Source organism: Petaurus breviceps, unplaced genomic scaffold (assembly GCF_028583685.1).
Source record: "Petaurus breviceps papuanus isolate PSGF00001 unplaced genomic scaffold, PetGlider_PUasm1.0 90700, whole genome shotgun sequence".
Taxonomy (NCBI): domain Eukaryota; kingdom Metazoa; phylum Chordata; class Mammalia; order Diprotodontia; family Petauridae; genus Petaurus; species Petaurus breviceps.
In genome coordinates this window covers 3,961,777-3,977,440 of record NW_027187315.1, presented here as the reverse complement: position 1 = coordinate 3,977,440, position 15,664 = coordinate 3,961,777, and the positions used below count along the sequence as shown (strand labels likewise).

General features: G+C 36.4%; 1 protein-coding gene across 1 annotated transcript in view; it reads right to left on the bottom strand.

Annotated features, from left to right (window-relative positions):
* The window catches only part of ATP6AP2 (ATPase H+ transporting accessory protein 2), a 25,666-nt gene that overhangs the window by 9,362 nt on the left and 640 nt on the right, over window positions 1-15,664 (bottom strand). The window contains exons 2-6 of the mRNA XM_069065703.1: window positions 10,710-10,840; window positions 4,663-4,794; window positions 3,108-3,203; window positions 2,346-2,483; window positions 1,066-1,119 (exon numbers count right to left, since the gene is read on the bottom strand). Coding sequence (XP_068921804.1) covers window positions 1,066-1,119; window positions 2,346-2,483; window positions 3,108-3,203; window positions 4,663-4,794; window positions 10,710-10,840 — 551 coding nt within the window. The remainder of the gene's footprint in view (window positions 1-1,065; window positions 1,120-2,345; window positions 2,484-3,107; window positions 3,204-4,662; window positions 4,795-10,709; window positions 10,841-15,664) is intronic.

The following is a 15,664-nucleotide window of genomic DNA, read 5'->3' as shown; positions in this document are numbered from 1 at the left end:
GTGTGTGTGTGTGTGTGTGTGTGTGTGTGTGTGTGTGTGTGTGTGTGCGCGCGTGCGCACGCAATGATAGTTATTCAAGAGAACAGAATAGGATAAAGAGAATGCTTGGTAATTGTACCTCTAATTTTGCCACTGATTTGCTATGAAAACATGAGGAAGACTTGGTTTATTTGCCCTCATGTTCATGTAAGTGGCACCATGGTGTAGTAGTGGGGGAATATCACTGCCTTAATCACTTCTAAGTTATAGAGGGGGCTACTTAGCTACCTTGCAAACTATCCACTTGGTTTGTTGTAAGAATTTGGAAAAAAGAAAAGAGGTCAAAAGCATGCAAACTGCTGCTGAGGTCAAAGTGGGGGAAATGTATATCCTGGCCTCATTGCTAAAAATCTAACAGACCAGCTATTTAATTAAGACATACACCTAAACACATAAGAGGTAACATGCATAGTGTCCAGAGAGCTGGTCTTAAGAGTCTGTGTTTGAGTTCTACTACTTGACAAACAGTGGTCACATAGCCCAAGTAAAATCACTTTTAGGTTGTGTCTCAGGCACTGTTTAGTTCTTAACTGGGAGCTCCCTAGACTGATGAAATCACAGGGACAGTTAAAAAAATACATAAACAGGGTTAGCTAGGTGGTGCAGTGAATAGTATACCTGCCCTAGGGTCAAGAGGACCTAAATTCAAACTTGGTCTCAGACACTTGACACACTTACTAGCTGTGTGACCTTGGGCAAGTCATTTAAACCCCAATTGCCTTGCCTTCCCCCCTCTAAAAAAACAACATAAATACACACATAAATACATGATATGAATAATATATATTAATATAAGTATAATGCATATACAAATTCTATCCAAACCTGTGCTAACTTCAGACATAAAACCAATGACAGTTTTAAAGAGATTTTATCAGGTATGTTAAATCACATATTCCAATCAGTTTTCCTAATCATTCACCACCAATCTTTTAGAGACTTTCTTGAAAATTACCTTCTGGAATATGAAGGGAAAAACTGGGTATTTTAATAAGTTTTCTTTTAACATCAAAGTTGCCTGCTTACCAAACTTGAAATATCACGTAGAATTTGTAGTTCAGAAAGAAACAGCAAATCAACCTAGAAGACCAAAATAAAATCAGTATTAGTTTTCACTTTAGCAGAAAATGTGTCAACTGAGACTCATGTTTGCTATTTAATAAGGAAAAATATATGTGTATGTGTCACACACAAACAGCATCAACCTACTGTGAATTTTTATTCTGTAGAATACATTGAAAATAACCAAAGTTAATAACATCAGCATATTCAAAGCAGGGATGGATCTGTATAATGATCATTTATAGAATATATCCCTTAAAGATAATTTTCAAATGCACAGTAAACATTCTAAGTAAAATGAATGACCTAAATATTAATGATTAAAAATCACATCACTCTAAAACACTATTAATCACAAATGCACCAAGATACCAGAGCAATCCAAATTTGTTTTTTGTTTTTTTTTAAAGCAATTGGGGTTAAGTAACTTGCTCAAGGTTACACAGTCAGTTATTTTGTGTGGGTGTTAAGTATTTGAGGCTGGAACTGATCCCAGGTCTCCCGTCTCTGGGGCTGGTGCTCTTACTCACTGCGCTATCTGGCCGCCCCCCAAATTTGTTTTCTTATTAGAATATGAGAGGCAGTATGTTATAGGAGGGAGAGGTGGCATCAGAGCCAGGAACACTTGGGTTCAAATCTTGCCTCTGACACATACTAGCTGTGTGACTTCAGGTCTCTTAAGTACTTTAGGCAACTTTCTAATATAGTCTATAAATTGCACAGGAGGTGCTAATCTGAATTAGTTAGAGGGAATTTCCCCTCACCAAAGAGTTCCCTATAAAAGTGAAATCACAGGTTCAGTCTGCATCTCTATATTACAAGTCTTTGCCAATTTTTAATTAGTTACATGAAGGATGCTGGCCATGTTTAGACCTAAGAGGCATGGTATGCATATGTGAATATAATGTAGTTGAGGCTTGAGTCAGAGGTTGGCTGGCTTGGTAGATAAAGGTAAGAAGGGGCTGTGCTTAGATTGTCTCCACTGCTGTAATGTCCTGAACGAACTAGAAAAATATGGCAACCAGTGGCAAGGATAGACAGCCACTATATTCTCAAACTTTAAAAACAGGTGACAACCTTCATACCTGAATGTGATACTAATGACTATAACCAAAATTTTGAAGAGAGAATATGTTTTCTTGTTCATCATTCATCCACATTCCAAGTTTATCCTCAATTCAGCAATGTAAAAGAAGGGAAAAATGAAGAGCATTGTTCATTCATTATCTCTCAGAGCCACTTACATCATTGTTCCTGCTCAGAGAATTAAGGGGCAGAGAGCTAAGAATGGAGTTATCCTGGAACAGACGATTGCGCAGCTGACGCAGAGTGACTGAAAGGTCTTCAAATACGGCATTTGCTTTCCCCACCATATACACTCTCTGAAACAAGACATTTAAAGCTCATCCACACACTGTAGATTCATTTAAATACATATACAGTGCAAGTAACAGTTGTTTTTAGTTTATAATCAAGGTAGGAAAGTCTGAGATTTCTTTTTTTTTTTTTAAAGCAATCAGGGTTAAGTAACTTGCTCAAGGTTACACGGCCAGTTATTATTTTTGGGTGTGGTGCTGAGTATCTGAGCCCGGATTTGATCCAGGTCATCCCGACACTGGAGCCGGTGCTCTTACTCGCTGAGCCACCTGGCCACCCCTAAGCAATTGGGGTTAAGTAACTTGCTCAAGGTTACACGGTCAGGTGTTTCTGGGTGGGTGCTAAGTGTCTGAGCTTGGGATTTGATCTCCAGGTCTTCTCAACACTGGAGCCCGTGCTCTTACTCGCTGTGCTACCTGGCCGCCCCAAGTCTGAGATTTCTTAATGATAAAGTACATATTTTTGTTAAACAGATGACAGAAATCTGATTTTTTTCCATACAGACTTTACATATGGGTCTCTATTGAGTATGGTCAAGTTTACAATTAAAATACTTTTTGAAAAAATGAAGATAAAAAACAAGTTTGAAGAGAGAAGGCAATTTTTGTTTTTAAAAGTACATTACTTACTTCTTCACTAGGAGCCAACTGCAAAACTACAGGTGTTTCCTCAGAAAAAAAAGTATGGATAGAATTTGCAACACTGTCAAGACTGAAAGGAACCGCCTAGGATACAAGAGTAATACTTTATTTTAAAATTTTTACCAAAAGAGAAAAATAATTTAGATAAGAATTTTAAAAGTTTATTATTAGGGTGACTATTGTGTTTGTGAAACTTTTATCTACAAAAGCAGAAACTCAAGATTCCCAAGTCACTACTTCCTTAGGAAATGCCATTAACTCATAGACTCAGCATTAGAAGGGGCCTACGAAATCAAGTCTGATCCCCTTCTTTTACAGATTAGGAAAACTGATGTCCTGAGAAGATAAGTGATATTCACAGAAGAACACAGCTAATAAATATCTGAGACAGGATATAAATATACATCACCTTGTCCAAATTCAGGTGTCCTATCATTCTAATCAATCAACAAGCAACTACTAAAGGATTACTGAATACATTACTATTCCTTCCCAACCTAGTAGATTGTCTCCACTGCTGACACTGACCCCAAATGGCCAGTCATTCCCTGATCAAGGGCCAGTAAATTTTGTAAGGCCAGTGCAGGACTTCTCTCCACCTAATGAAGATTACAACCATAAACTGAGAATCATAGGAGAGGCTGGGGAGGTCATTTAGCCAACTTCCTCATTTTATAGATGATGAAACTAAGGTCTAGAGAGGTTAAATGATTTGCTCCAGGTCACAGAGCAGGGATCTGAATTCAGATCCTATGACTTCAGTACTCTTTAGCAGTCTAGAAATTAGATTTTACAGAATTGCATGAGGCTTGAAGACGTAAGTGACTTCTCCATGACACACAGGAAATATCAAAGGAATTGAACCTCCCTGATAATTCTGCCTCTCTATGTTCAATATAAACTAAATGAAATTTAATTTTTTTTCTCTAATCCAAGATGCAATATAATTTTATAAGAAGATGAGTGTAAGTATCTTTTAAAAGTATTCAGCTATAACCAGTTTCCTTCAGCCTACCACAACATCTAAACATGTAGGTTTATGTTCCTCTTTAAGCTGTAGAGTTTACTCCATCACACACTCTTGGCAGCTTCTTCTTGAACTCTTTTGCTGAAGCTGAAAAAATAACTAAACAACACATACAAAAAAGTACGGAGGCAAAATTCTAACCAGAGTTGGTGGGCAATGTCTCCATAACAAAAAAAATGAATGTTTCCCCAGCTCTTCTCCCTGACTTCTTTAGGACCTATTCCTTAGAAATGAGGGGAGAATTCTTCCTGTTCATATAATCAAAGGCTACTCTGCCCACAACGACACAGTAAGATCCAAGAAATCTGGAGCTCATCAAGTTTATTTATAATTTATGTAATTTTTTTATGAAAAAAGAAGGTAACTTTCTCATATTATTCAACTTATTAAAACAAACATAAGGAAATAGCTATATGCTAAAAAGTCACACACACACACACACAAAAAGGTAAACAAAAGCACTGAGCGACAATTCTTAAAAAAAAAAGTCAAAAATCAATCTTCTGAAATACTCACATTCTCAAGAGGATATGAAACAACACCATTCTTGAGTAAACCCAAACTGTCCACTCCCTTCACCGTCACTAAAACAGTAGCTCGAGGACGGTGGAATAAGTTGCCCACAGCAAGTCCAGGCCATGAAAGATCCTAAATATTTAAAAGTATAAAATAAGGCTTAATTTTCAACTTAAGCAAGTTTCCTCCAAAACATCTTTAAAAAAAATGTAACATTTTTTAACAGTGGAAGTGAAATTTTCAGAAAACCCACAAATTGTATTAGTACGTACAGTGTGTATTACAATCACACAAGGCCCTTATTTAATGAGATGCTATTTTGAGTTTTATCATCACCTTCTTGTTCCTTGCTCATCTTCCATAGAAACTAAAATATTAAAAGGAAAAAAGAGAGGGCAGTCTGATCTACAAGATAAAGAAAGATTTGCAGACAATAAATACATTAAGGGATTTTCAAATTCTAAATCATAACCTTATTCTCTAAGTGAAAATATTCTCTTCCCCATCAAACTGATCTTTTGATCATTCTTCCCCTTCAAAGGAAAAAACATGGTAGGCACAGATTACATTGTATTACTTATAATGTAATTGTTACAATGATTGTAATTGTACATGAGAAGCAACAGACAAAGCACATAGAGAAACGTATATGATTGGAAAAAGAAATAGCTAATTATGTAATGAGAACTTTTCTCTTCCTCTCTAAATTCATAAGAATTTAGAGAGGAAGAGAAAAGTCTCCCAATACATTAGGTAGGACTCTATGAACAATTTATGGGGGAACACATATGAGGATAGAATGAAAAGGTATTGGGATTTCTTAATAAGTGGGAGGAAAACTTCCACTAATAAAGTAACTTCTGACAGCATTAAATAATGATAACAAATTTTAAAAGTAAATAAACAAAACAATAAAATCATTCAAATAAATTCTTTTTGGACTAAGAGCCCTGTTAAAAAAAAACAAACAACAAAAAGCCTAGAGTAAAGATAGCCAATACAACTTAGAAGCTTCAATAACATTTTTAGTCAAATCAGAAAATTTATAATCATAAATTTGCACTTAAACATGTTCTGCCATTTTTCTTAAACTGACATCAAAGAATAGTTTTGCCTGGAGTTAAAGGTGGTAAATTTGTCAAATATGGCTGGCAAGAGAGAGGAAAAAGGAGGGACTTTGAGGGTAGGAAGGTACATATTTAAGCTATGAAAATAGGTAGTTGGAAATACACAGCTTTATGGTATAAATACCTATATATAGGACAGGAACATAGGTGTCATATCCATAACTGTATTTTATAGCCTGCTCACATCTTCCATGCACCTCCATGTTGCCCTTTGTGTGACACTCATCTTTCATTCTTTGGAAGTAGTGATGTTCCATGTCTTGCTGCCATAGAACAACACTAATAAAAGATTAATACTGAAAAATCAGATGTGATGGAATACTATGTTGTAAGACATGATGAGTAGGTTGGTTCTAGCAAACATGGAAAGACTTGCATGAAATACTGCAGAGTGAAATGAGCAGAAGCAAGAGAATATTGTATACAGTAACAGGAATACTGTTCAAATAGTAACTGTGAATGACTAAGCTATTCTGAGTAATATGAACATTCAAATCAACTACAAAGGAATTATAAGGAAAATGCTATCCACCTCCAGAGAAAGAACTGATATATGGGTGTGTGTGTGTGTGTGTGTGTGAGTGATTGAAGTATGTATTATGATTCCCCATATGTCTATAGCAAATGCTGGCCTCTAATTCGAGGTTGGGAGGGAGATAACTTGGGATTTAAAATGTAACAAATAAATCAATGAAAAGCTGGGTCTTTACTTTCATGGAAAGCATGGGGTCAGTAAAAAGAACTCAGTAATTTCCTGAAATTGATCTAGCCTGCTCTCCTCCCCCGCTTTTCAACTCTATGCCCAGCTCATTTCCCATCTGTACCATCTCTCTCAAATACAAACACAGGGGACAAGTTCTCTAAGATTTCCATCCAAATTCTTGCTGAAATATGAGCAACAGTCTTTATCCACTTGGTCTTTCCTATGTGAACAGACATTCCAAACTCCTTTGAGTAATCATATCTTTTCCATGAGGCTCAGCAAAGTCTTAGGGGCTAAACTGATACAATCAGTATGGTAGTATTCACAAATATGAAGATCTGGAGGATCTGATTAACCACAAGAAATCCCTCCTTAACCTGCATTCTGTGCTGAATCTCCTATTAACAGTGGTAATATCTCTGACAATCATATATATTCCTCTTTTATGCTTCACCTGATGTTTATTATTAGAGAGTCACTAAATGGGTTATTCTGTTATTATATCTTCCAAGAAATCTTGAATGCACATGGTGCAGACAAGAGATCTTGTACAAGTACTTGTAAGGCAGCAAGTTTTTCTAATGAATCAAATGATTTTTTGTAATCAGGAGTGAATACCGTCAGATCTTAGGTTCTCTTTCAGTTAATTCCAAAATGACAATGATTTGATGTGTTGTTGAATACTGTTTGTCAAAGTCTGCTGGTTCACTATTAGTGCCCTCATCAAAGATGCCCTCAATTTGTGTATGATAACACACAGATACAATGTGTATAGTCGAGAAGGCACGAATGCAGACCATTACTTATGTTCTTCTCTTGGTCTCCTTTTTGCGGGACATTCATAGGGTCTAAGCTTTCCCTCACACTTTTGATATCTTCCCCTACCCTCAGTTACCTTGAATATTGGTCCCTCAATATATCACCTCTAATATGGATATCTACTTGGTTCAATCTGGCTGTTTTTACCATCTTTTATTTTTTTTAGAGCCATTTCTCCCTCCTCTATTTTCACTTCAGGGAATGTGATACAAGTTTGGTGCTTCCACTATCCCTGATATAGAAAAAATTTGTTTAAACAGATTTGTAAATACTTTTTTTTTAAACAAAAAAGTCAATAAGCATTTATTAATTGCTTACTTCATGTCAGGCACTTTGCTAATCACTGAAGATACAGTAAAAGATAAAAACAAAGTGCTTGTCCTTAAGGAAGTAGGGAAAGACAACATGCAAACAATTAGGAAGTAATCTCTGAAAGACACTAGCAGTCAGAGGGGCTGTGAATGACCTTTTGCAGAGTGTGGGATTTGAGCAAAGCCCAAGGGAGTCAGGAGGTAGAGATGAGGAAAGAGAACATTGAAGACATGGGGGACAACGAAGAAAAAGAAACGGGAGTCCTTAGCTAAGAGTATTATGTGCAAGGAGCAGAAGGAAGGGTTAAAAATAGAAAAAGTGGGCTGATGTAAGGCATAAGATAGGAAAGGCCCAGGTTATGAAGAACTTTAAAATCTAAATTGCGAATTATATATTTAATCCTCAAAGTAATAGGGAATGACTGTAGTTTATTGAATAAAGGAGTGGCAGTCAGGCCTATGTTCTAGGAAGATCACTTAGGCAGTTGAGCTGAAGATGAACTGAAGTGATAAGATACTTTAACTAGATCGTTATTGTAACTGTCTGGTGGGAAATGATGAGAACCTGCACTTGGGTGGTGGCTGTATAAGTGGAGAGAAGGGAATGTGTATGCAAGATGCTGTAAAAGTAGAAATGACTAGATTTAGCAACAAATGGGAGATGTAGGGTAAGGGTAAGTAAGGAGTTGAAGATGACACCAAGCTTGAGAAGCTGGGTGATGGGGAAAAAGGTAATTCCAGTAATAAGAAAGTCTGGAAGAGGGGAGAGTTTGGGGAGAACTTCGAGTTCTGTTCTGAATTTGAATGAGATGTCTTTGGGACATGTAGCATGAGATGTCTAACAGGCAGCCAGTGATGCAAAACTGGACATAGGGTCAGTTATATAGATATGAGAATCATTTGCATAAAGATGATAAATAAACCCATGGAAGCTGATGGGATCACCAAGCAAAACAGTATGGAGAGAGATGAGAAAAGCGCCTAAGACAGAGCCTTGGGAGGCACTCCACAGTTAGTAGATGTGACCTGGAGGGTCCATTTTCCCTCCATTTGTAGTAGTATGCTTTTCATTTTCACCCTTGAATGTCCTTGAGATGACTTTATTTTGCTTGGTATCTTGCCAAACTTTCTTCAAACTAGTTTTAACCTCTACTGCTTCTTTCTCCTTTAAAAGATGATAATCATCCTTCTTCATAAGATATTATGAAGTTTATATTTCAACCTTGTCATTGGCAGCCATTTCTATTTGGTAAGTAAGTTGTTTGCTAACAAATGCATTTTCTGAACTCTTTCAATATTCTTGTTATGAAAATTAATTTACATTGGCTTAACTTGTGGATAAAACTATTCATTGGTGTTTATGCCTGTTGTCCATCTCCCACTTCTGAACTTCAATAACTTATTTAAATAATTCAAAGTTAAATCTTTTTAATCATAAACTATATATTTTTCTTTTTCCTAAATTCTGATCTTAGCTCTGACAAATCAGGTCTGACTGCATTTGGATGTTGACTCTGGGATAAATCCCACATCAATAATAAGAGTGTATACTAAATTGGGTATCTCGCCCTACAGGACAGTAGAGTAGGGGGAAAGGGGATGAGAGGTGGGAGGATGGAGGGCAGGGCAGGTTGGGGGGGAGAGTAGTTAGAAGCACACACTTTTGAAAAGGGACAAGGTCAAAGTAAAGAACAGAACTAGTGGGGGGTGGGATAGGATGGAGGGAAATATAGTTAGCCTTTCCCAATATATCCACTATGGAAATGCTTTGCGTAACTACACATTCACAACCTATATTCAATTGCTTATCTTCCCAGTAAGGGTGGGTGATGAGGGAGGAAGGGAAAGAATCTGGAATTCAAAGTTGTAAAATCAAATATTTAAAAAAAATATTATTGGGCAGCTAGGTGGCACAGTGAATAGAGCACTGGCCCTGGAGTCAGGAGGACCTGAGTTCAAATCTGGCCTCAGATACTTCACACAATTATTAGCCATGTGACTTTGGGCAAGTCACTTAACCCCAACTGCCCTCCAAAAAGCAAAAAAAAAAAAAATTTTTTTTTTTACATGCAACTGGGAAATAAGATATACAGGCACTGGGGTATGGAGATCCATCTTTCCCTACCAGAAAGTCAGAGGGGACATGGGGGAAGATTTAGGAGAGAACAGATTGGGGGAGGGAGTACACAGTGGGATCACTGTTTTGGGATGGTGGGTAGGGGAAAGATGGAGAGAAAATTTTAACTCAAAATCTTGTGGAAATGAATGATGTAAACTAAAAATAAACATTTTTATTTTAGAAAATAATAAGGGTGTATATATATATATATATATACACACACACACACACATATGTATATATATTACACATATATATATATATATGCGTGTAGTAACTATATAAGACCAAACGACATTCCCAAGTGATGAAAACATAGGAACAAATGATTAAAAAAAATAAGAATACTTTTTAAAAGAATTGCAAATTAACAACTATCTGAAAGATTGATTTCCCAAACCCAGCAAATTGGAAATGATGCTAAGATGGAAAGAGTCAATGTTTTAGGGACTACAGAAAAACAGGTACAGTAATGATTTATTAATCCATCAGCAGTATTGGAAAACCAAATCAAATTGCAAGGCCTATTGATAGTGAGTCAAAGATAGCTTTTAAAAATCTATTATAAACAACTTTAAAACAGCAAAACCAATTAAAAGTACATTCAGCTGAAACATTTATTAAGCATTTTGCATAAGCAAGGATATACAAAGACAAAAGTAAAACATCCATAATTATTAGCAATTTTGAAAATTAACTCCAACATCTCTAATTTACCAATCACTACATTTCCTATTTAATTTTCTATGTAGATGTAGCCTCTTTTATAGACTGAGATCTAAAATAATATTATTTGGCAACAAAGCCAAACTTAAGTTTTCCAGAAATGGAAACTTACATTGTAATATTCCTATGTATATAATCTGAATGGAAGTCATATAACCATCTGCTGATAAATTGACTGATTTTAGTAAAAACCAACAAAAGTAATTTTAAATACTTTCAAATATTTTTGAAGGCATACATACTTCTTCCACAGAAAAGCCCATGGATAATGCAGCCACATCTGGAATTCGATCTCCGGGTATTGGCCATTTTCCATCTCGGAAAACAACAGATTCTGGTGATCTTAACACACTAAACTCATTCCCCAAGACACCTAAAAAGGAAACACAAAAGGTTAATTTGGTTACAGTTTAAATACCAGCAAATTTCTCACCTCTATTTCAAAAGGTAGACCGAGGTAGACAACTTGTGATAGTTGCAAAGGGATACAAAGTTCAACAGATGGGCAGATGTGGATTACTCTGCATTACTGGAGGAAGTGCCTACATATTGATGAGATCATAGACCCTCTGGGATATTGGAAAGGATCCAGAGAAGTGTTCACTATGCTCAAATTATCTTCATAATGCTAATCCCTACTACTACCCCTATACTAAAATTATAATAGTAGGAAACCATAAACTGCCTTCCACATACCTCTTCTTTCCCTTTCCTGTGGAATCCAGGAGTCAACCATGACATCTGGCTTATAGATACTACATACTAGATTCTTTACTCCCACCATTTTTCTTCTTTTCCTAGATTCCCTAAAAACGATGTCCTTTAAAGGGGACTAATACAGGTTTTCTTGATTTACCCTCTACTCCCTTTCCCCAGGTTCTCCAAAGCAGCACATACTACATATGTATCTTAAAGGTATGCATTACAAAGTTGCTACAGAGGAAACAGACACATATGGGTAAGGATTGAAAGGCAGACATGCCCAGACCTATATTCTGCAAGAAAAAAAGATTCAAAATAGGAAAGGTATTTTGGAAATAAAACATTTTCCTCCAGGTAAAGCAGAACTATGTGGCACATGTAAACATAAGTATACACATAATGTATATATACATACATATAAACACAAATTTTTTGGCCTAGACCTGTGATTTTAATGGTGTATGCATCCCCTGGGAGATAATTTTTTACTACCAATGCATGTTATGTTGTAAGAAAACTGAATTTCCTTGGTCACTGAGCAATCAAGTGACTTGTCTAGGGGTGGTTTTAAATGCAGGTTTTCCTGATTTTGATGGTTCCTTAATCTACACTTATCACACCACTTTTTTCAGTTTAACAATTATGTTAAAATAACATAAATTGAAGTACTGAGAAAATTGAGGGGAACTGCCCAGACTGCATAGGTACAAATAGCCTAGGATCATTTTCAGGTTCCTGATACATGGAAAGTGGTTCCTAGTCCATAGAAAGTCTAGCTATGCTTGGTATGACAGAAGCAGACTTAAAAAAATAAAAACTTAATAAGTATGTTAACAGAGCCAGAATAAATAGTAAATGGATTGTGGTGGTACCAACAGGAAATATGAAACCTGAGAATGGTGTTTATACCAACAGAAAGTGACACAAACTTAAATACAGTATACTCACTAAAGCAGGAATTTCTAAATTTAATTTTTCTAGATATAAGACTAGAAACTAAGTAGTAGGAGCAAGAGACTAGTGATAATATATATCTATATCTGGTACTTAATGAACATAGTTAAAGAATGACAGAAGGGATATGATTTGAGGGACTTGCCTACTCATCCATCATTTCAGTATTACAGCCATTATAAAATATCTCATCTCAACTTTGCAAATATATCCAATTGACTTTCAAACCTACAAAAGTGGTCTTTGTATCACCACATCTAGTACACTCCTAGAACATTGGTGCTTAATAAATGCTTGCTGACAATCTGAATTTTAATACTTCTGACACTAATTTTTTCTTTTACATTTTTATCATTTACTCCCTTAAAGTTAGCAGATATATGTACATGGAGCCAGAACCTAAGTTCTGACTGGGTGAACAAAAACAATGAGAAAGCTTAAATACGTTTTAGAACCATGTCAATTCAGAGTGGCTGTGTCACTCAAATTTATGACCTCCATATGTTTACTATCCATACCATGAGAAAGGAAGCTTCTTTTTAAAAAATTTTTTTTAAATGTATTTATTTACTTTTAGTTTACAACATTTAGTTCCACAATCCCTTGAGTTTCAAATTTTTTCCTCCTCTGTCTCCTCCTCCCTGCCTCCCCCACATGGGGGCATGCAATCAAATATAGGATCTACAAATACCTTGACATTAAACATTAGTCAAGTTGTAAAAAAGGATTATAACCAATGGAGTTCTGACACTGTTCTTCAAACACTACAGAATACTTTTGTATTAATACTGTTACCTGCTCTTGATTCCATCTCCTACTAATGTTTTTCAGAAAGCTACATTAATTAGAGTTCCCAGGGCATCCATTTATGGTCTCTTTAGACAACTCTGTGTTTTTTGCAGTCTTTTCTTCCTAAACACATCATAATCAGACTTCTACCCAGAATATCCTTAGACAATATTATGGTGAAAGTATGACTTATCCTGGATCTTTACCAATGGCAGAGAAAGGAAAATGACCAAGTGCTTTGCACATAGAAAGTACTCAATAAATATTTTTTCTTCATTACCATCACCATCATTTTTAGTACATTCCTTTTCACTGTAATTTCCATCATTTAGGCATTAACCAGGGCAGAGACAACATGTCAAAAAGTTCTCTTACATCTCTTACAAAAAGTTCTCTATCATCAGTCTTGGAATACCACAAAAAGTAGCAGAGAGAATTAAATGATGTCATGAACAGATAATAGTCAGATAAACGTCCATCTTCATTACTTCATCTTTTTATCTTTTCTCTATAACTATTAACCTTTATACCCTTCCTGGGGAAACATCCCCATAACTAGATTCCAGGCTCAAATCCTTACTGTTGCTACCACAACTCCTTCCAGAAACTTATTTTGGTTCTTATGAGTGATACTGAAGATCTTCAGGGGCTAGAATTTCAATCTTAAAAATTCTTAGAAACATAAAATCTTATAGTTGAAAAAGATGTTATTAATTACTAAATCTATGCAAAGCAGGATTCCCTTCTATTATATTACTGATTAGCCATCTAGCCTCTATTTTTGGATATCTGTAGTGATAGGGAGCTCACTACTTAACAAGATATTCAGTTCAAGACACTCTGTTCCATTGCTAAGAGTTACAATTGCTAGAAAGTCATTTCTTATATTTCTATGAACTGCAATCCACCTTGGTAATATTCATGTATCATGTTCTAGTTCTGACCTTTAAAGAAACACCAAATTCATCTAATCCCTCTTCCATATACCTAAAGATGGCAACTTTCTGATAATTCTTTATCTCTTCTTTAGACAAAGAATCTAGTTCTTTTAACCATGCCTCATATAAGAGGCTTTGTTCTTCTGCTTTGTTGAATTCTACCTTGTCAGAAAGTACTAGAAGAAAATTTCTTTTTTTTTTCCCAAATATGGAAGATGGCCTCCTTAAAGATACTTCTCACTAAAGCATGTTCAGTCACTGGGAAAAACAGTATGATTTAATGTCAGATGACAAGCACAACGAAGGCAAAAGCTGATTAAAGCAGTTTCTTGGGCTGTGTATGTTAGATTAAACCAGTAAGAAAATACCAATAAATTGTCACAAAATGTATACAAAACATAATTTTACCTTAGGCAAGAAAATAACCCAAGGCAGCCTCCTACCACAAAAACAGAGTACTAACAGACTACTAGAATTAGAACACAGAATTAAGGGAGCATTAAAATTCCACTGGCCTGAGGACACAAATGTGGTGGAAAGCTCACACTGGATCCTGAGAAAGAGCTTCTCTGCTATTTAAACCTGTGTGATCTTGGACAGAGGTCACTGAGACCACATCTCAGTTCCTTATCTATAAAATAATTAGAAGATCTATGCAAATACCTTCAAAACTCTAAATTTACTAAACATGTCTAAAGCCTATTTCAAGAATGTGTGTATCTATATATATATTACATACATATTATATATATACAATATATACATATTACAAATTTAGACACTAAAGTTTTCAAAATAAATCTCTTTCTAAATTAAAAAAAAATCAACAAAAACAAAAAAAACTGGAATTTTATTAAAAATCCAAATCTGGGGAAAAAAATAAGGCCTCTGCAGGTGTTTTCCTTACTAACACAGAATAGGATGGCTGAGGGCATTATATATTGGCAAAAAACCTCACTGGTGCTCTTCTGCCAAGGCCAAGACATAATAAGGTAATCTGTTCACTCCTGAAGCAAGCATGTTATGTGCCATACTGTGCACAAACTGCATTAAAAAATGGATTTACTGAATTTTACAGGACCATTTTAAGAGTTATTAACAATTTAAGACACTAAAGCTTCAATTGTAATTCAACTATGTAATATGAGGGGTTGGATTAAATCTGTACATACCTTCTACCTAATTTACATGTTGTCTTCCCCAATTAAAGTGTACTCTTCTAGAGGGCAGGAACTGTTAAAAGTCTGTGTCTCCCCAAAGCTTAGTGACTGACACTGGCTGACTGACAGACAGGATGGGCTTCCCACCTTACTAGAGAAGTGCAATGACAGGTGAGATAGATCAGAGATCTCTACCCTAACAGGCAGGGATGGAGAATACAGGCTGAACTGCCAACTCTCCCATATAGGCAGGCAAGGGAGAAGGGCTACAGATTTGCATTTTTTAGTAGCAGTCTAATTAATCTGTAGCAACCAGCTCCCTTCTTCAAGCCGTTTATATACTAGGCAACAACCCCGATGTCCCCTCCTTTTCCTCCTCCTCCAGGTAGGCTGCACACACCCCCAGACCCTGGAGAAGAGATGGCTTCCACTGCAGGATCGTCACCGTAGTCGTTGTCACCTCCTCCTTCCTGGAACCCACTAAGTGGGATCTGGAAGCAAGGCTGGGGACCCAGGGAAGGGGGCGGAGGGGGGATGTGTGGATCTGGAAGGGGACGGGGGGTGGATCTGGAAGAGAGGCTAGGGACCGGGGTAGAGGGGGTGGGGATGAGGGGGTGGAACTGGAATCGAGACTGGGGACCCGGGGGGGGGGGG